This window comes from Rhipicephalus microplus, chromosome X, assembly GCF_043290135.1.
Source record: "Rhipicephalus microplus isolate Deutch F79 chromosome X, USDA_Rmic, whole genome shotgun sequence".
Taxonomy (NCBI): Eukaryota; Metazoa; Arthropoda; class Arachnida; order Ixodida; family Ixodidae; genus Rhipicephalus; species Rhipicephalus microplus.
The window spans coordinates 430,627,716-430,650,059 of record NC_134710.1 but is presented as its reverse complement, the minus strand read 5'-3'; the positions used below and the strand labels follow the sequence as shown (position 1 = coordinate 430,650,059).

Here is a 22,344-nt window from a genome sequence, read left to right as displayed (position 1 = left end):
CTTCTGAGACGGTTTGCTTGGAAATAGAAAATTCAGCCTTCAGACTAAAGTAGGCTGCCTTCTACCTGGCGATTTATATCCGCTTTCTTCGTCATCGTGAGCGTCTTGTAGCTCCCATGTTGGCCGCATTTCTTCACGTGATCCCGACGGCGCAGCAATGGGTGGCGTCGTAGCCATTTCACCACACCATGGAACACGCAAGAGAGCGAGAACACAGACAACAAGACGAACCAGGCCTAGCCGCAAAAGCAGCTGACTGACACTGCTGACAAACGCCACAGCGAACAGACTCTGTAGGTGGCTTGGCTTGGCCGCTCGACTGGCTAAAAAAAAGCGTCGCCAGACATAGCCTTTGAGATCGGTAATGGCAATTTCTGCGTGCATTTTGACACCGGCCAGACATTCATTCATAGCTAGTGCAGCATATCAGTGCTGGCAACCTAGCAAACATATTGTTAACGTCGCTCTCAGCGTGTAATGGCGTACGGCGACGCATCCGGTCAGTCAAACGGAGTCCGAATAACCGAATGGCGCACAGTTGGGCGTCCGAATTTTCGGTTGTGAGTTTACATTAGGATCAATGGGGAGTGTGGCGGTGCCATGAAGATGTTGGAATAAACGGGCATGTCCGAATTTTCGGCGGCCGAATAAAGGGTGAGCGACTGTATGTTGTAAGTTATGCTGCACGTTGGCAACACGATTTTGCATGCGTTATTTTTTTGGCAGACCTTCCCGCAGTCTTAGTGGACATTACAGCTGCACTGTGACTTTTGATAGCAGTGAAGACTTTCAATCGTAAAGGTTTTATTGTGCAATCTGCAAGGGCAAAGTAATCATTATTGAGAAATGGTCGGTTGGTCTCAAACAAAAATGCACCTGGTATGAATCATGAAACTAAATAGCTACACAAATGGAAATGTCTTGTTCCCTGGGTTGGTCATGCTAGAAAACTTCAATACGCGCAAAAACGTGCAATGTTCTTGTTTTACTTATTTTTTTATTGTAGCTTTCGTCACTCTGCCCCTTGAAACGATAGCATTGCGGCAAGGCGTCTTTCGTTGTTTGCAAGCGTGCAGCCGTTATTTCCCTTTATGTCAACAGATTCAGAACTGTACAGAACATTTTGCTCTACAGTATATATGCCACTGTTCTAACTAGTACGTGCATTCATGTTTGCAGCACTTACACCGGCGCGAACAGGAGCAGCCTCGTACCACACAAAATCTTGAGTGATCGGTTCAGTAGTGGGGAAGGAATATACTCTGGTCTTCACGGAGCATAGTGCACCATAATCAATTTCTCAGAACGTGTGAACTCCGACGAGAACTGCCAGCGCATGCAACACGAGTTTACTAACGCTGTAATGTGTCGGTTGTCTGTTACGGGTATTCAGATGCGAGTTGCTGAAACTTCACTGCTGGAATCAACACCTTCGCGATCATTCACGTTAGAATCTACCAGCCTTCTCCAGCAGGGCAATCACAAACGTGAGACGTTTCGCCACAGAGTAAGATACTGGGAAAGCGCGACTTTACCAGCACCTAAGGGAAGCGGAGTAAATTTATACCTCTCTTGTGTGGGGCACAGCCACAAATGCAAATAATGTTACGAGTAACTTATTTAATAGATGATATACGATGGACCGTGCTAGGCGAACAAGATGGCGACAGTTCATCAACAACCAGCAAACAACGTCGTCTTTCTCTTTCTTGCAGCAAGGCTGTGCCGGCTGTTGTGTACCATAACCCCCCGGGGGTAGAAGCACCGTCTTGGTGCTTGAGTCGAGCTATGTGCACGATGTCACTCGAAGGTGACGATGATGATGTTGGATCGGCTGGAACGATCTTGTATGTAACGTCAGTCACCTGGCGAACGACTCAGTATCGTCCAGTGTAGCGTGACAGCAGTTTTTCAGAAAGCCCTACACGCCGAGTGGGAGACCAGAGGAGGACAAGGGAACCCGATGAAAAGTGCTTGTTTCGATGATAGGAATCACAGAGCTGTCTTTGGTGCTCCTGTGAGGCCTGCAGATGGCTGCGGGTGAGTTGGCGTGTGTGGTCGGCTTGCGCGATGGCTTCACCGGCATACTCAGTGACCGAGGGCAGCAAGGTGTCAAATGGTAGGGCGGGTTCTTGGCCGTATAGCTGATAAAATGGTGAATAGCCGGCAGTGTCGTGACGTGACGAATTATATGCGAACATCACAAATGGCAAATGAATGTCCCAGTCCTGGTGGTCGGCTGCTACGTATTTAGAAAGCATGTCGGTTATGGTGCGGTTGAGGCGCTCCATAAGACCATTCGTTTGCGGATGGTACGAAGTGGCAAACTTGCGCTTGGCAGAGCAAGAGTGCAGGATTTCATCAATGACAGCCAATAGGAACGTCCGGCCGCGGTCAGTGAGAAATTGGCGTGGAGCTCCGTGTACTAAAATAATATCATATACCAGAAAGTCCGCCACATCGGTTACGCAACTCGTCGGAAGTGCTCGTGTGATAGCGTACCGTGTCGCATAGTCAGTGGCGACAGCAATCTATTTGTTGCCTGAGCTGGAGATCGGGAATGGGCCGAGCAGGTCGAGGCCAACTCGAAAAAAATGTTCAGTGGGAATGTCGATCGGCTGAAGGAATCCAGCTGGTAGGGAAGATGGCTTTTTGTGGCGCTGGCAGGGCTCACAAGCAGCGACGTAGCGTTGAACAGAGCGGGCAAGACCAGGTCAAAAGAAACAACGACGTACACGGTCGTATGTGCGAGAGATGCCCAAGTGGCCCGCCAAAGGAGCGTCATGAAGTTGGTTGAGGACAGTCGCACAAAGATGTGCTGGTATGACGGGGAGGAAGTCATGGCCATATGGATCGAGGTTACGGCGATACAGGATCCCGTCTTTAACCAGGAACATTTGTAGAGATGCGTCGCGAGGCATTGACTCAAGCTTGTCAATGATGGTTCGCAGGGAAACATCTTGGCGTTGTTCGTGGCCAAGGTTGAGTAGCTGCGTCTCAGACAGAAGGTCTGGAAAGGTGTCAGTATGGGCAGCTTCTTCCACATAGTAGCGTGATAAACAATCCGCATCTTGATGTGACCGCCCTGTTTTGTACGTTACGGTGAACGTGTATTCTTGTAATCGTAGGGACCAACGAGCGAGGCGTTTTGTGAGTGAGGCCAGCCAGCAGAGCGCGCGGTGGTCGGTGACTACCCGGAATGGACGCCCGTATAAGTATGGGCGAAACTTGGCGACTGCCCACACAAGAGCGACAGACTCACGCTCCGTGATTGAATAGTAGCGCTCGGCGGAAGATAGCAGTCGGCTTGCATATGCTATAACACGGTCATGTCCGCGTTGGTGTTGTAATAGCATTGCCCCTATGCCGTGCCCACTAGCGTCAGTGCGAACCTTAGTTGGAGCTGATGGATCGAAATGAGCTAAAATCGGCGGTGTTGTAAGGAGCGTCGTGAGCTGGGAAAAAGATGAGGATTGATCAGCGCCCCAGAAAAACGGGGTGTCCTTCTTCAGGAGGTTTGTGAGTGGGCGTGCAATGATCGCGAAGTCCTTAACAAACCGTCGAAAGTAGGAGCACCAGCCCACAAAACTGCAAACGTCCTTTGTTGACTTGGGAACAGGAAAGTCCTTGACGGCGCGAATTTTCTCGTGATCCGGGCGGACTCCTGCGGCATCGACGATGTGGCCAAGTACGGTTATTTGACGACGAGCGAAGTGGCATTTCGACGAGTTCAATTGAAGTCCGGCTCGACGAAAAACTTCAAGAATCGCCGATAAACGCTCGAGATGGGAGTCGAATGTGGGCGAGAAAACGATAACGTCGTCTAAATAACATAAGCAGGTTGACCATTTAAACCCTTGAAACAATGAGTCCATCATTCTTTCGAATGTGGCCGGCGCATTACAGAGACCGAAGGGCATAACTTGGAAGTGATAAAGACCGCCAGGAGTGACGAATGCGGTCTTCTCACGGTCCATCTCGTCCACAGAGATCTGCCAATAGCCAGATTGAAGGTTGATAGTGGAAAAATACGTAGCACTGTAAAGGCAGTCTAAGGCATCGTCGATTCTAGGCAACGGGTAAACATCTTTCTTCGTAATTTTGTTGAGATGCCGGTAATCTAGACAAAAGCGCAATGTTCCATCCTTCTTTCTGATCAGGACGACAGGAGAAGCCCAGGGGCTACAAGAGGGCTCGATTATGTCTTTTGCAAGCATCTTTTCGACTTCCTGTTGTAGGACTGTACGTTCGGACGCGGAAACACGGTTTGGACGTCAGTGAATGGGACTCTCGTCACCAGTATTGATGCGATGAGTAACAACACTAGTTTGGCTTGAGGCTGTGCTGACGAAGTCGAAAATGTCACTATAGGACTCCAGAACGTGACGAAGGGCTTCTGCTTGATCAGGAGCGAGGTCTGATGGTACCATGTGGTCAACGTCGACGCCCGATGAAGGTGATAGAGTAGGTTCATGGTCTGAGGTGCAGCAATCATCTACTCTGAAGGGTTCAACCATATGGTCTTGTACGGCAGTAATTTTGGCCTGGGAGATACCTTGTGGAAGAATTTTGGCAGCTAAGACAGAATTGACAATAGGAAGCATGAATTGACAATCACGGCATGAATTGGTGCCACCATGTAATCGCTGTCAGGTACAGGTGGCGTAGAGAAGAGGTCGATATGTGTGACACAGTTAGGCGGAAGGCGTGTGAAATCAATGCAGCAAAGACGGCTTTGGGGTAGGTCGGTCAGATCAGCAAGTAGAGACATTTCAAGGTCAAGACAGCCGGCTGAACAATCTATAAGGGCCGATTGAGAGGTTAGGAAATCCATGCCTAGAATTACTTCATAAGGGCAATTTTTTATAACGGTGAAAAGAACAGTAACGGTGAATGTGCTCTGCCCGTGTGACTATCGCTTCTATCGGCGATAGTCACACGGGCAGAGCACATGCCAATAATGGCGGCAGTTTCTCCGTCGGCGACTCGAACGCTCGGTTCAAGGCGGGTGTGATAACTTTCTCTAGGCGGCGACAAAGAGCAGCACTCATTATGGACACATGCGTGCCGGTATCGATTAACGTGTGCACAGGTACATTGTCTAAAGTAACGTTCAACAGATTCCGGGTGGTCGGTAATGTTACACGAGGATTTCTTGCAGAAGTCGTCGTGAATGCAGCTTCACCTCCAGAAGCTGCACTGCCCAGTTTTCCGGTCGGCGGCATTGCGAGTAGGTCGGAGAGGCAGGACGGCATTGTGGGGGCGAACGAAATTGACGGCGAGCAGGGGATGGTGAGCGGGCGTAGCGAGGTCTCGTCAGAGGTGCGGCAGAATCAGAGGATGTGGTCGGCATAGGGGAATCAAAATCAAATGCTGAAGACGACTGGTGGACAGAAGTGGCCTGGGTAGGAGGCCGATAGTGTGCCGGCGGAGCCCAGTGATTGCGGCAGTGGCAAGCAATATGACTGACACGTTGGCAGTTGAAGTATATAGGCTTGTCGTCCAGTGTACGCCATTCGGACAAATTGCGCTGTCGAGAGTAGTTGGAACAAAAGCGAGGAGCGGAGGGACGACGATAAAAAGGCTCGGCAGAATAGACTGGTTGAACGGGGTGTAGGCCGACGTTCGATAATTCTTGACGAACGACGGCTTGTATCAGTGAGATAGTGGTCGGTGAAGGATCAGGCGTTGGAAATGGAGTAGCTACTGGTTGAGCTGCCTCGACCTCGCGATGAATGATGCGGGTGAGGTTGTCACATCGGGGAACTGGGCGGACGGCGTCATCGCAAGAGGATGTAGCAGCTGTGTTCGGCAGGCGCGTGATGCCGTGGATGAGGCGGCGGGCTTTAGCCTGTTCTAGACGGCGTCATTCTGTCAGGATGGTGTCGATGCTCGTGACATTATCAAAAAACCAGCAGGTTGAAGGCATCGTCAGCAATCCCTTTGAGTACGTGATTAACTTTTTCGTCTTCTGACATGCGCTGGTCGACCTTGCTACAAAGCGCCAAGACGTCAAGAACGTATGAGACGTACGATTCAGTAGACGTCTGGGCGCGAGTGGCGAGAGTCTTCTTTGCAGCGAGCTGACGACCAGATGAATCGCTGAAAAGATCGCGGATCTTTGATTTGAAAAGACTGACCCGCTCGTACCGGTGCAGCCAGGAATCAACGTCGATGGTACCGTCAGCGGAGAAAGTGCCAGGATCCCGCAGGGGTGGCAGGGTGACGTAGGTTGTAGATTCTGCTCGAGAGGCCGGTGGTGATGAGGCACTGGCAGTTGAAGTAGCTGAATTGTCCCTGGTGTTGTGACCGCTGCGCGTCTCCATCGAGGTACGGTAGTCCTCCACCTCCACCAATAATGTTACGAGTAACTTATTTAATAAATGATATACGATGGACCGTGCTCGGCGAACAAGATGGTGACAGTTCATCAACAACCAGCAACCAACGTCGTTTTTCTCTTTCTTGCAGCAAGGTGTGCCGGCTGTTGTGTATCAATATCATGAAATTATTTCTATTACAAAAATGAATTATTAGACTAACTTGCAGGGTGCCCTATTTGTCATACAGCGGGATTGTTTACCAACTTGCGTATTGTTAGAGTTCAACCACTATATGAATAAATGGTTTATGGTTATTATAAACAATGCACAAAAGACCTAGACAACGCCTTACAAAACTTAGCCAACCCTAAAACAAATGTTGTAGCATACAACACCCGAAACCCAGAGAAGTGGCAAGTGGCACGATGTCGCACAAACTATGAGAACCTTAGATGGTCGAAATTTTCTGACCCCTTCACTACGGCGTCTTTTATACTCATATGTGGTTTTGGGACATTTAACAGCACATATCAATCAGTCAATCAGGTTTATGACCTCCATTTTTTTATTTATCAGCTTAAGTTACATGGTGAGTATGTTAGTTGGCCTTTCTAAGGTTATGATTGACCTGCACATTTGCCTGTGTTGTGCCTTCGTCATTAAACACTTCGGAGTGCCTTAAGCCGTTAAGGCTCAGTAAAGATATGTATCAATATATTGTACACTCGCATACAAGCGAAGTTCGGTGGAGGAGCCACATAATCTGTCGCGCGTTTGTGTGTGTTTACATGTTAGCAGAATGTGTGAAGGTTCAATAGAAATGTTATTCTCTAACTTGAGTTCTCTAACTTGAGTATATCTTAGCACGCGTATGAAGAGTCGCACTGTAATATGCTTGAACGTGGCTTATCAGACTTTGGAACTGTGTCTGGCTTTTACCATTAGAACTAACCTCTGCTTAGTGAAAATTATCGCAGTGACTGACTCTGGTGAGATCTGTTCCGGTGGATAGACATATGACCACCGCTGCAGCATTAATCTTGTCGCCGAGCGAACCTAAAGTGCATGCGACCCACATTTCTGCCTAACATCTCAGAGTACCAAAGCCTTGACAAACATCGTGACACATTTTACTATGTGCAGACATAATTGACTGTAAAAGCGCCGAGGAATGATATTGAGATAGTAGCACCGTTTAGTTTCTAAATCATGTTAGCACGAAACGAAGAAGAAAAAAAAAGGCGGGCAAGTGGTGGTAGAGGTGGGGGGGGGGGGGGGGGGTCCAGCGCAAAAATTTGGGGGGAAGAGTTGAGCCCCCTCAACCCCTTTGGCTACGCCACTAACTGATATTAACTGATAACAATACTGCAGCACTTGAAGGCGAAATAAGGGAGACAGTGAAAACACACGTGGCATTTTCTGGGGACTTGATTGCTGTAAAACTCAAGGCCATTTCCTACCTTTGTTTAGGATAAACAAGTAATGCATGAAAAGTAATTGTGGGGGTGAGGAGGCTTGTTTAGTCGCAGACCAAAGTTCAAGATGTTGGCAGCACAGTCAGAGCATAAAATAACATTTTCAGTCGCACCTCAGTTGAAACTTTAAGTGCATCAAGCGGAATGCACCAGAAATTTGAAACACGTCTAACTGAATGAAAAGGGGTGGAGTGCACATCAGATCTGTCTGCCATTGCATGTGACACTGCATTGTTGGTCACATGCGTTGTCAGCAATAGCACTTCTATAACAGTAGCATAATTCGCAGCAGGTTCTGCCTTTTTCATCATTTCTACTATGCATCTCCTTCATGCATCGTACTCACTTGGAGTAAACTCTCCCACAAGTTTCTCATTTGGTTTTTTATGATGTGCCAAAGAGTTGAGATCGAGATTGCGTGGGGTGAGGTTTCACATTAGTACAACTTCTCTTATGCTTCTCAGTGTTTTGTGGCAAACAATACTTTTGTTGTGGCTCATTGTGGCTTTGGTTCTGGTGCTTTTTATTTCTATTTCAGTTTGTATCGGAGGCTACTATTCGTGCGAATCTAATGCGCTGATTCTAGTGAGTGTAATGAATGTGGCCGAAACAGTTTTCAGAGGGAGACAGATTATTTGGGCAGTGTCGAAATGACATAACCCTGGGCATTGCTCAGTGAACAATTAGGGCATGGTAAACAGCTGTTATCCTCACTGTTGTACATTTGGTTGTGCACTAGTTGCCATGGCAATGTTTAGGCTCTCACAGCACGAAGGGCCATTCATGCACACGTGCATGGTCCTTTGAAAAGCGGGAGCTGGAGGGATGTTTCGAATGAGCCCACCGTATGGACTATCCATTTCAGCACGTGCCAGTATTAACGTTTCTGTCGAGCCGCATCTAATCGATGCATGCTGAAATGGACTCTGTGGACTATTCCAGGTCACCTCTTATCAATAGCCATGTAAAAGCATGCTATGGGTCTGTAGATGCAGTGATGGCCGCTTGAAGGCTCACTACTTCTGCCGGTTTCCACATATTGCAGGTCTTTGTCTGAGGCTATGTCTGTGGAAAAGATTGCAGCTATCAAGGCAAAACGCTTGGCAAAAAAGCGGGCCACCATCAAAGGGGACGATGACCTTGGCCTTGCCGACATGCAGGGCATTCTCGAGTATGATGTAGACGTCACACGTGATATCCTGAGTCGTGAGCGCCAGTGGCGCACCCGGACTACCGTGCTCCAGAGTGCTGCAAAGGTATGGCCTGTTGGGCAAGACTTCTCAACTTCTTTCCCTTCTTCAAGAGGGTCAGCATAATCATCTGGACATTACCACCCACCCTCACTCTGCTGTGATTGTTTCAACTAAAGGTTTTATGGTGTGTAAAGCTACTAGGCATAACTTGCTTGTTGCTGAGAGTGTGTAACTAGTAGCTTGAGGCTAGAGCAGCTTTTTTTTTTAAAAACTGTTGTAGTTTACTATTGTCTTCAAGGGCACTGTATTACCATATACTATTGCCAATTATAATTCGACCCCAAAACTTGCAACCTCTTCCAGGAAAAAAAAAGAAGTAGTAGTCTCTGATCACAGCCTCATGCTGTACCATAGCATACTAGTAAGTGTTTCAGACGAGGGAGTGATGCAAAAAAACATTCATTTGACCGTGAAACATTGCTTACAACTTATCGTCGCTTGAGAGAAACATGCAGTAGTCACGGTCATTGCCAATGTGTGAGCCACTGCTGCTGCTCGCCGTCGGAAGGGGTGCTGGTGGTACTGAGATGCCGCACGCAGAAAACACGGTGCGGACCATGTCGCTTAGCAGACCATACTAAGCATCGTTAACCCATTGCGCTACTTCACTCAAAGAGCTCGGTTTGAACTTGGTTAGTTACATGCACATATCCGTCGCGACAGTACGTGCTTTTGCTTCAATATCATCGTAGCAAACACTCGGGCTTTTGCTTCTCTGGTCATGAACTGCCTCCTCGACGGCAGGGTATCGTCCAGTCTTCGGTCCGCGAAAGGAATGGTGTGACGCAGTGCACGCAAAGATCTTGGTTCTTCGTTTTCTCCGTTCTCTCGCTCTTTTCCGACACATCGAACTTCCGTCCTACTTCAGTGTGGCTTTCCGATTCTGTGTAGAGGATTGCTTTCTGCTTGAAACCAGCGCTGTACTGTTGCCGGTGTAGTGATGGCATTGTGGCGTTCGCTGAGCAGCTTCGCAAATTGCGCACACCTCTGTTGGCAAGCGAGGTGAAATGCAGAAATGGCGAACAGGCATGAACTCGTGAAGACGTCAAGACGCTTGTGGGCGCATGCGACTGGTCATGTTGTTTAGTTCCTAGTGAAGTGTTGCCAGCCCACACGGCGCTGCTAGCTTTTCCGTGGAACACCCATGGTGCTTCGCAGGACATGAATTTTTGAAGTGTCTAGTCGGCAAGCTCTGTTAAAGCACGCAGTCCACTCAAGCGAGAAAGGCATGTCAGGTCTTTCGCAAACAATAAACATCGCGTTTCGTGTGAGCGAGAGATGAACACATGTCACATTGTTAGTGAGCGATCAACGCATGTTGCGTGTCTGTGAGCCAAATGCACTGTCGTACCCATATGCGGCGAGTGCTGGTGTTGTTGCCGATCTTGCCCGACAGACACGCCTATGCAGTGGCACTACCATTAAAACCATGATGGCGTCGACGACGCGGCGTAAAAAAAAAAGTGCTGCATCTCCGACGTGCTTTTGCTGACACCTCCTGTTATAACCCGCTCAGCCGCGGTGATCTAGTGGCTAAGGTACCTGGCTGCTGACCTGCAGGTCGTGTGATCAAGTCCTGGCTGCTGCAGCTGCATTTTCTATGGAGGTGACAGTACAGCTATTTGCTGAAATTACACCACGCTGCACCAAGATACTCAGCCAGGCTCAAAATTTTTTCAGGTGCACTAGTTTCCGTGATAAATGCAGGCCACGTCGGTCACCTGCAGATTTCGCTATCAGTCAAAGCGCACAGACCTTAACTATAGTTCCTGCAATATGCTTAAAATATTCTAGGCACCCGTCCTAAATATTCTAGGCACACGCCGCATAAATAGTAGTACCAGTATAACCACCGACATCTAAATAAGCTAATGGAAATCATTTGGAGCAGTGTATGATATTTGTGTTTCTAAAAAAAACTAACTAAATTGTGCGCCAGTTACTTTTTCGCAACCCTACTTCTCGGTTTTACGAATTTCCCGAATTTTAAGGTCCCGAGCTTAGCAGATTCGTATTTAGATTCACAGGGTTTGTTGAGTGATTTGACAGGCGTAGCAAATGCTAAAATGGGCTTAATTATTGTTTGTGCAGTGGGGTGGTTGAAAATAATATTTTCATTGAAATAGCAGTGCTCATGTTCATATTGCATGATTTAGGTGATGTTCAATGGTTTATACTGTCGAATCTCATTCATCGAAACACGCCTAATTTGAACTTCCGGTTAATTCAAACTCACGCTGAGGTCCCATCAAAGCGTCCCATCAAAGTATTCTAGTGGGTGAAAATGCCCTGTAATTCGAACGCGCCAGCACTTGCGACGGTCAATTCGAACATGCCATGCTCCCAAAATTTTCTCAGCACTACGCCCAATCCCGCGGCGGCACCTTCGACACCTCAACGCTGGGCGCGAAGGAAAAGAAAAGGAAAGAAATGGCTGCAGTGGAATGTTTGCTCTCTCTCAAATGCCGATTTGCGACGTGGCTGTGCCACGCTTCTCCCTTTTCTGTCGCTGCCACATACTGACCCTTCTTCTTTCAACACCGTGTGCGAAGAGAGAGGAAAAAAATCACAGCATATCCACAGAGTAAATAATGATGAGTGGGGCGAAGCGCTGGAGGGTTATATATATATACAAATACTATATATATTTATGCAAGGAATTCAACAATTCGTAAGTGGTAGCTCAACATCTCTTCTGTTCCCCCTTCATTATAAGAGCTTTATGGTCGGTGAAGTGATGGGTCGGTGATGCGGCATAGTGGTGTGTTTTCAAAGACGAAGTAGTGGGAAAGGTGGAACTATAGGTGGTCACGTGCAATCCAGGAATAGACACTGTGAGACAATCTGTGGCTTTTTAATGCGCACCTGGATAGAGGTGTGCATACACGACCATCTTGCATTTCATATTGGCTACTTTTCTACAGTATTTGCTTTATGGTCGGTGAAGTGGTGGATCGGTGATGGGGCGTAGTGGAATTTTTGCAAGGACGAAGTAGTGAGCAGCTGGGCGGTCATGTTTATACATATTTACATACAAGTGATGGACCGACCCATGCCTTTAAGAGCTTCCCCCCCCCCCCCCCCCCAAAAAGATAGCTGTCGCGGAGTGTTGGCTTTCACGTGCTGGTGCCACGCTTCCCCCTTTCCCATTGCTGTCACGTAGACCCTTCTCCTTTCAACGACATGCAGGAAGAGAGCAAAGAAGAAAAAAAAAAGTCCGTGGAGTGTTAGTTCTCTCTCTAATGCCAGTCTGCTTCTCTCCGTGTGGAGACGCTCCTCCTTTCTCGTCACACGCTGGCCACGCTGCTGCTGCGTAGCAGAGACGCAGTCGTTTTGTCCTCGTCTTTAGAGAGTGTCGGCGCTGGACATTGCTGTGCGCAACTTCTTTTGCCAGAAGAATGCTGAAGCCGAAATAGAAATGCTTTGCAAGCTCCGTGCGAAATTGACTCGCTGCTAGGCAAACATGTGCTGACACGCGTCGTTGATTACTTCAATTAATGATGGATGTCCTATTTGTGAATAATGTAAGTCTTCTGAAACTTCCCCCTCGTGCGTTAGCTCAATGCACATGTGCCACTGCATGGTGAGCCCTGCATTCATTTAGCTTTCATTAATTCAAACTTCTTTTAATTCGAAGACATTTTCGGGCCCCTTCGGAGATTCCACTGTACATACCTTATTTTTCTAATTGTAAGCCTTCCTTTTATAATGCTTCAAATTTGGTATTTCATGATAAAAAATTCAGTGTTTCTTCTCCGTAACCTGCTCTAAAATTGGATTTTAGTGCTCCAAAAGTAACGCTTTGCTGCTCCAAAAATTTCTCCACATGTATTTCGGCTGTTGCACCCCTAGAAATTCTGTAGGCCGGTGTGCTCGGATTTGGGTGCACAATAAAGAACCCAGGTGGTAGAAAATTCCGGAGCCCTTCACTACAGCGTCTCTCATAATCATATGGTGGTTTTGGGATGTTAAACAAAACATACAAATCAATTGTTTTCTAGCCACCATAGCTATACTGTAGTTTCGTGATCGTTGCAGCAGATCGTAAAAATGTCAGGCTCCGGAAGCGGTGCATGCAAGTTGGAGGATAGCAGTTCTAGCCACTGTTGCCTTTGTGGCTGATGTTATCGATCCGTTGAATAGTAGTGAATCCGAAGACGACGATCGTTCGTCGCACCGCTCAGAAAAATTGACATTATGATACCAAGTCGACTTTATGATTCGGTTATAGGTCGACCCCTCAACTATGGAAGGCCATTTTATGAAAAAAAAAAAAAAAAAACGTCCTCCTATGATCGGCAATATATGGTATGTAAATATTGTATTATTTATAAAACAGGAGTTGGCTAACACAGATGAACCTCGATATAAGAAAGTTCAGTGTAAGGAAATTCTCAATTAAAGAAGTATTTACCTTTTATAACTTTGTGGTCATAGGGCATTATGTATTTTAGCTTCAATTAAAAAGAAACGCGTTTCTCCGATATTTCAAAGCTACGGAAACAACAAAGGAGCGGTCCCCCGCAGGGGCGCCTGCACTAGTAGGCGTTTGGTGTGTAGCGACACCACGGACCTGAGCTAACGGGGGAGTTTTGGTTCCCTCCCACGCCTAGCCATGCGTGGCTTTGCCGTGTCCGGGGAAAAGGGGATCCTGGGCGTTAAGCTGACGCCGGGTGATTGGACCTTTAAGGCCTCCTGGCGGAAGCAACACACCCCTTTGGCCCCGGCTTCACGTAGACGGCACCCCTGGGCTGACCCACCCAGGGGAAACCGGCAGTCGCCTTTTCCTGTCTCTGCCTCTCTTCATCTTCGTCTTTCCCTCTTACTTTCAATATTTCCTTACTTTCAATTTACTTCTGTTTTTCCTGGCGGCAAGGGTTAACCTTGTGTGGCTATCCAAACTAGGGTAAACCATATTGGGTTATAGTAACTGCGTACTGCTGGCGTTGCGCAGACATGCCCACATGCTCTGCCACGTCCCCTCGTTGGACTCCGTGGTGGGTGGTAGGCGCCGTTGCCGAAAAATACACATTTTCTCATGGGATCCTCGACCCCCTCTTTAACTGATCGTGCTTCGAAAAAGGTCGCAAAAGGGACGCAACTTTACTACTTTGGCCCAAAAACAGAGAAACTTTCCCAAAATACCATGTCCTTCACTGCGAACAATCATCTACAAAAGCTAGAGCAATCTCACCCTTCCTTGTGGCCAAGTGCTTGAGAGAGACCATTGGAACCGGTTATAAGGCCACGAAGATGGCAAGTGGAGATCTGCTTCTCGAATTAAAAGACAAGGAACAGTACAATAAACTCTCGCACCTCGTAGCCTTTGGTAACATCCCCGTCTCTGTGAGCGCACACTGTACCATGAATACAGTGAAGGGCGTGGTATCGGACGAAGATTTGATGACATTGAGTGAAGAAGAGCTCTTTGATGGATGGAAGGACCAAGGTGTAATACATGTCCAGCGCATCAAAATCAGACGTAACAACAATGAAATAGCAACAAAGCACTTGATACTCACCTTCAATTCAACCACTTTACCTGAGACTCTCGAAACTATGTAAAACTCCATGTAAACCCTTCATTGCAAACCCGAGGCGTTGTTTCAAATGCCAGCGATTTGGTCATGCATCCCAGAGCTGCCGAGGACAGCTGATGTGTGCTAAGTGTGGCACAACCGGCCACAGTGCTGATGAATGTAGTCATGACGAGGTCCTCTGCGCTAACTGCGAAGGTAGTCACCCCGCATACTCCAGAGCGTGCCCAGCCTGGAAAAGAGAAAAACAAATAATAACTATAAAAGTTAAGGAAAATATCACATTCAGGGAAGCAAGACAACGGGTCTCGTTACCATTAGCACTAAAAACACCTTTTGCCGAATTGTTGCAATGAGGGGCGGCACCACAAAGGCCCTTGGCAGTTGCCTACCGCGCCTAGCGTGCCGAGGCCAATGCCACAAGCCCCTACGGCGGGAGCAGCCAGCGCTGCCCTGCCCACATTCAGCCTGTCCACACCAGTGACCTCTACAAGCTCTGGCAGCAGCCAGGGCAATCACGAGGCCAAGGGGGCTTTATCAACCCCCAACTCGGTGGGGACAAAGACTTCGTCGATCGAGGCGAAGTCTAAGCGACGCACAGATCGCTCTTTAGAGCGGGCGTCCAGTGCCACGCAAGAGGCTATGGACACCAGTTCAAGCCAAACGGCGCAGGAAGCGCCAAAGGAGCGGCGAGCTTATCTCGACCGCCCCAAAAAGGACAGAACGCCGATTACAGGGCCTGACAAAGGCCCTGTAAAATGAGTTAATCTCCGTCTTCTTTGCACACAGCACTTTTTCCCTTCTTTTTCCACTATGGACCAAATCATACAGTGGAATGTAAGGGGAATACTTAGAAATTTAGATGACGTCCAAGAACTTCTGAGTAAGTTTAACGCGAAAGTGCTATGTGTGCAAGAAACGCACTTAACTCCTAAGCACAAGGACTTCCTATGACAATATATTATTTTCCGAAAAGACGGGGAGGATGCTGTCATACCATCTGGTGGTGTAGCCATTATAGTTGATTGTAGTATAGCGTGCCAGCTTTTGAAGCTCCAAACGGCGCTTGAGGCAGTGGCCATTCGAGCTGTACTTTTTAACAAACTCATTACCATATGTTCTGGGTACATACCACCGCATCAACAGCTACACAGACGTGATCTAGAATCATTAATAGATGAACTCCCAGAGCCGTTTCTGGTTCTAGGTGATTTTAATGCACACAATGTCCTGTGGGGCGATGCTCACTGTGATGCGCGAGGACGTCTCATCGAGCAGCTCCTTCTTTCTTCTAGTTTATGTCTTTTAAATATAAAGGAGCCTACGTATTTTAGCCTTGCAAACAACACGTACTCCTCCATAGATCTTAGCATTTCATCACCGTCCGTTTTACCTGTTTTTAAGTGGCACGTTCTTAAAAACCCTTACGGGAGTGACCACTTCCCAATCATCCTGAGTGCGCCGAACAAAGATCAACTACCCCCGCAGGTTCCACGATGGAAGATTGACTCAGCTGATTGGGAAGGGTATAGAACTCTTACACACATGACATGGACTGAGCTGTCTGCCCTGACAATAGATGACGCTGTCACGTATTTTACAGCTTTTATACTTGATGCCGCATCTAAATGTATTGCCAAAACGAGCGGCATGTCTTCTAAACGGCGAGTCCCATGGTGGAACGACGCATGCAGGAAAGCACGGACCACTCAGAACAAAGCATGGGCGTTGCTTCGCGATTCCCCTACAGCAGAAAACCTGGAAAATTTCAAGCGGGTCAAATTGCAGGCAAGGAGAACGCGTCGACAAGCTAGACGAGAGAGCTGGACAAAGTTTATATCGAGTATCAACTCGTACACAGATGAGGGAAAAGTGTGGAATAAGGTAAAGAAAATTAAGGGCCAACAAACGTATTCTCTTCCACTAGTAAATAGCCTCGGGGAAAGCTTGGAGGATCAAGCCAACTTTCTTGGCACAAATTTCGAACACATATCGAGCTCTTCACACTACTCCGAATCCTTCCAGAATCACAAGGCACGAATAGAAAAACAAAAGTTAGAAAGAAAATCCGCAAGAAATGAGGCATATAATGCACCATTCTGCTTAGCAGAACTGCGAACAGCACTCAGCTGCTGTAATACATCTACCCCAGGTTCTGACAACGTAATGTAGGCAATGCTGAAGGAACTACCCTCCGAAACTAAAGAAACCCTCCTCTCTCTTTATAATCGCATATGGTTTTCAGGTGTGATCCCCTCCTCCTGGAAGGAGGCTGTTATAATTCCAATTTTGAAGCAGGGAAAGGATCCCTCTACTGTATCAAGTTCCCCGCAGGGGCGCCTGCGCAAGTAGGCGTTTGGTGTGTGGCGACACCACGGACCCGAGCTAACGGGGGAGTTTCTACTCCCTCCCACGCCTAGCCGTGCGTGGCTTTGACGTGTCAGGGGAAAAGGGGATCCTGGGGGTTGAGCCAATGCTGGATGATTGGACCTTTAAGGCCCCCCGGCAGAGGCAACACACCCCTTTGGCCCCGGCTTCACGTAGACGGCACCCCTGGGCTGACCCACCCAGGGGAAATCGGCAGTCGCCTTTTGCTATCTCTCTCTCCCTACATCTTCGTCTTTTGTTCTCACTTTACATCTTTCCTGTATTCTCCTCACTTCATTTTACTTCCAAATTTTCCTGGCGGCAAGGGTTAACCTAGTGTAAATATCCAACCTTGGGTAGATATATTAGGTTATAGCGGCCATGTACGGCTGGCGCTTGCGCCTCCTTCGCGTCTCGCAGCGTCCCCTTGTTGGGCTCGGTGGTGGGTGGCTGGCATGGCCGCCAAAAAAGCTATCAAATTTATGGGAACCCCTAGCCCTGTCACAACTAATCGCCCCTCCAAGAGGTGGCGTACGGATGTAATTCTTGAATTTCTCCCGAACAAAAAAGATAACTTCCCAAAATACCACATTATCCATTGTGAAAGTACAGAAAAGAAAGCTAGAAACATTTCACCTTTCCTTGTATCGAAATGCCTTATAGAAACGCTGGGCGCAGGCTACAAGGCCACAAAGATCGCCAGTGGTGACCTGTTACTTGAAGTAAAAGACAACGCACAGTACCAGAGACTACATAAACTCACAGCATTTGGGGATCAGCCTATCACAATCACACCACATCGAACCATGAACACAGCGAAAGGTGTTGTATCAGATGGAGACCTGATGGACCTCTCTGATGATGAACTTCTAACAGGCTGGAAAGAGGAAAATGTCATTCAGGTGCAGCGTATCAAAATAAGAAGAGAAAATAAGGAAATCCCAACGAAGCACATCATACTCACTTTTGCATCTAGCACCCTCCCCACTGAAATAGCAACAGGATATCTTAAACTGCCAGTTAGACCATACATACCCGACCCGCGGCGCTGCTTAAAGTGTCAGAGGTTCGGGCAGGGCTTCCAGAGCTGCCGTGGACTGCTTACCTGCGCGAAATGCAGCACCAAAGGTCATACCGCTGACGATGACTGCCAGCTACAAGTCCACTGCGCAAACTGTGAGGGTGACCATCCTGCATATTCCAGGTCATGCGTGACCTGGAAAATGGAAAAAGAAATTATTAATACAAAGTTTAAATTGAACATAAGCTTCCGTGAAGCGCGGCAGCGCGTTTTCCCGCATTTTGCTGGGAACACATCGTATGCCGAAGTGGTGCGAGGGGGGTCAGCACCACTTCAGTTTTCGGCAATGCCTTGGACCACGCCCAGCGTGCCGAGGCAAACGCCACAAGCCCCCATGGGGGGAGCAGCCTCGGCTGCCCCACCCTCCTTGAATACAGCCCCACCGAAGGCCCCTGTGAACCTTGGCAGCAGCCAGGGCACCACACAAACTAAAGAGGTCCCCTCGACCTCCAGCCCGGTGGGGTTTAAGGCTCCGTCTGTCACGACGAAGCCTACAACGAAAACAACATTATCTGTCGTCTCTCCTGAGGCGATGGACACATCAACTGCACCGGCGCAGACTGCACCAAAGGAGCGGCGGGGTTCCCTCGACCGCTCTAAAAAAGACAAAACGATAATTACAGGGCCTTCTAAGGCTCTGTAAGATAAGTCACTTATCTCTTTAGACACCAGCCACACTCATTTTGTAGACACAGCACTTCTTTATTCCCATAACGGAAACACAAATTATACAATGGAACGTCAGAGGACTACTTCGAAACCTCGACGATGTCCAAGAACTTCTACACAAACATTCTCAAAAAGTGCTGTGTGTACAGAAAACACACTTAAAATCCAAGAATACAAATTTTTTGCGTCAATATGTCGTCTTCCGAAAGGACAGAGATGATGCAGTGGCGTCATCTGGTGGTGTAGCCATTATCGTTAATCAAGGAGTAGCATGTAGTCATCTACCACTACTAACATATTCGAACATACTTCCTGGAACTTCAACACAAATACACATGTCCTGAGTTCTTTACGGATGCCTCTAAGTCTAACTCCTCTGTTTCCTACGCTGCTGTCGGCCCTTCCTTTTCGGATGCTGGCCCTCTACATCCAGGCACAAGTATCTTCACAGCGGAAGCTTACGCGATACTTGTGGCAGCTAAACACATCAAACAATTACAAATACAAAAAGCAGTAATTTATACAGACTCCCTCAGTGTAGTAACGGCTCTGCACAGTCTTAAAAAAACAAAAAAAAACCCTGTCCTCATCACACTTTACTCCATTTTATGCACACTCTACACACTCAAGCAACATGTTGTAGTGTGCTGGGTGCCAGGGCATCGTGAGATTCAAGGCAACGTGATGGCGGATCAGCTTGCTGCATCCATCCACGAGGGCACCGCCACTACACCCATATCAATTCCGGCCCTTGATCTTAAGCCGTCGCTCAAACGAAAGCTCAGGGACTACTGGCAGAGCAAGTGGGACAGACACACACAAAACAAGCTACACGTTATCAAGCCACACCTTGGCCATTGGCCACCACTATCAAAATCACGTCTAACAGAGGTAACACTAACAAGACTCAGGATAGGACACACATACACGACACACACACACACATCTTTTGTCCGGTGGCGATCCACCATTGTGTGATAAATGTGGTGAGGCATTAACAGTTCTTCACGTTTTAATCCAATGTAAACAATTAGACATTCTTAGAAGACAACACTTTCCATTACCCTACCGACAACATATACCTTTACACCCTGCAATGTTCGTCGGTAGGGAACCGCTTTTTAGTCATAAATCATTGCTAGCGTTTTTAAAAGAAATTCAGAGTTTTCATATGATATACCCGGGCATTCCGTAGCATGACCTCTGCAGAGAGGTTTTCGCTGCGGTGGCTACACAACAAAGCACTTGCCTCACGGCCCTTGGACGCAAGGGTATGAACGAGTGAGGCACTTGTGCTAATGCCCTACATGTCCACCATTGTTTTTATTATCACCAACTTTTGTCATCTATTCGCACCACACACACCCTTCACGGCATGGTCATGATTTTATTACTTGTATGTTTTTACCCGCCTTACCGCGAGGAATTTTATGGCCCTTATACAGCCGCTAATCACAATCATTGTCCACATTCCTTGTCCCATGAACTGGCGCTCTTTGGCCATCAAATGGCCCTTGCCCCAAAAAACACCATATATCATCATACTGTATCAAGTGACAGACCTATAGCGTTAACAAGCTGCCTCTGCAAACTATTTGAAAAAAGATTAATTGCCGCTTACTCCACTACTTAGAAACAAACAAATTGCTTGACCCATGCCAGTGCGGGTTTAGAGAAGGCCGATTTACCACCGACCATCTTATACGTATCGAGGCACACATACGTGAGGCTTTTGTTCATAATCAGTTTTTCTTATCTGTGTTCCTCGACATGAAGAAGGCCTACGATACTACGTGGAGGTTTGGAATATTGAGAGACCTCTCACACATAGGTATACACGGTAATATATTCAGTGTCATTGAAAGCTATCTGTCTGATCGTACCTTCCGCGTTAGAGTGAGCAATGTTCTGTCCCAAACATTTGTACAAGAAACCGGAGTGCCACAGGGTGGGGTGCTCAGCTGTACGCTCTTTATTATAAAAATGAATTCTCTCCGTCTGTACATCCCACGTAATATCTTTTATTCAACATATGCCGATGATGTGCAGATAGGTTTTCAATCGTGTTCTCTTGGGATCTGTGAGCGACAGGTTCAGCTCCAGCTCGCCCTTAACAAGGTATCCAAATGGGCTGATGAAAATGGGTTCAAACTGAACCCACAGAAAAGCACCTGTGTCCTTTTTTCACGAAAAAGAGGCTTGCACCCTGATCCTGAACTGGTCCTTAGGGGTGCGCGTCTACCCGTAAACACAGAACATAAGTTCCTAGGTATAATTTTAGATGCGAAGTTAACCTTTGTACCGCACATAAAACGTCTTAAAAATAAATGCTTGAAAACAATGAATATCCTAAAGGTGCTGTCACGAACAACTTGGGCAGCGACAGAAAGTGCCTCATGAATCTGTATAGAAGCCTTATACGCTCACGTCTTGAGTATGGGGCAATAGTCTACCACTCTGCCACGCCAAGCGCTCTGAAAATGTTGGACCCTGTTCATCATCAAGGCATCCGCCTGTCCACAGGCGCCTTTAGAACAAGCCCAGTTGAAAGCCTTTATGTAGAATCGGACGAGTGGTCACTCCATCTGCAGAGAACATATTCTTCCTTCATATATTTCCTTAAAGTAAATGCGAACAGTGAGCAACCTGCATATTCCACCATCAACGACCTGTCCAGCTCTCAACTTTTTTACAATCGACCCGCAATGGCACGCCCTTTCTCGCTGCGTGTTAGAGACCTAGCTGAAGAAACACATGTCCCGCTGCTTGAATACCACCTCAGCCCCCCCGCTCTGCGGCTCCCGCCATGGCAGTGGCAGGTTATAGACTGTGACACATCTTTCGTAGCTGTCACAAAGCATGCCTCCCTCATACACATTCGGATGTATTTCTTAGAGCTGCAACATAAATATGACTGTCCAGAATATTATACTGATGCATTCAAGTCCCATACTGGCGTGTCCTATGTGGCGGTCGGCCCATCCTTCTCGAATGCTGGCGTTCTGTCCACCAGCACAAGCATTTTTACAGCCGAGGCTTACGCGTTATTCGTAGCCGTTAAACACATCAAAGAATTGAATACGCGAAGGGTAGTTATATACACAGACTCCCTGAGTGTCGTAAAAGCGTTGAAAAATCTTAAAAAACACAGAAACCCTATAATTATATCCCTCTATTCATACTCTGTGCGGCCTATACTTCCAAGCAACATATCGTCGTGTGCTGGGTGCCAGGACATCGCGAGATCGAAGGGAATGTGTTGGCCGACCAGCTCGCCACGTCAATTAACGGAAGCTCCGCCAACTCTTCAGTTGCTGTCCCTATAATGGACCTAAAACCAAACATACGGAAAAAGCTCAGGGCTTACTGGCAGAATTTATGGGATCAACAAACTCATAACAAGTTACACTTCATTAAACCATACCTCGGTAACTGGCCACCCACGTCGAAAACACGCCGTACAGAGGTCAGTCTCTGTCAGCTTAGAATAGGACACACACAGCACGCACACACACCTTTTGTCCGGTGGTGACCCACCCAGCTGTCATAGATGTGGCCGTCCACTTTCCGTAGTTCACATACTCCTTGAATGCTCTGAGCTAGAGGCTTACAGGAAAAAACATTTTCCACTAGCGTACA

The 22,344-nt window shown here is 47.6% G+C and overlaps 1 protein-coding gene across 2 annotated transcripts in view; it reads left to right on the top strand.

Moving 5' to 3' along the window:
* The window catches only part of hyx (cell division cycle 73 hyrax), a 162,939-nt gene that overhangs the window by 34,956 nt on the left and 105,639 nt on the right, over window positions 1-22,344 (top strand). For both annotated transcript variants that reach the window (XM_037413200.2, XM_075880437.1), the window contains exon 7: window positions 8,844-9,054. In XM_037413200.2, coding sequence (XP_037269097.1) covers window positions 8,844-9,054 — 211 coding nt within the window. The remainder of the gene's footprint in view (window positions 1-8,843; window positions 9,055-22,344) is intronic.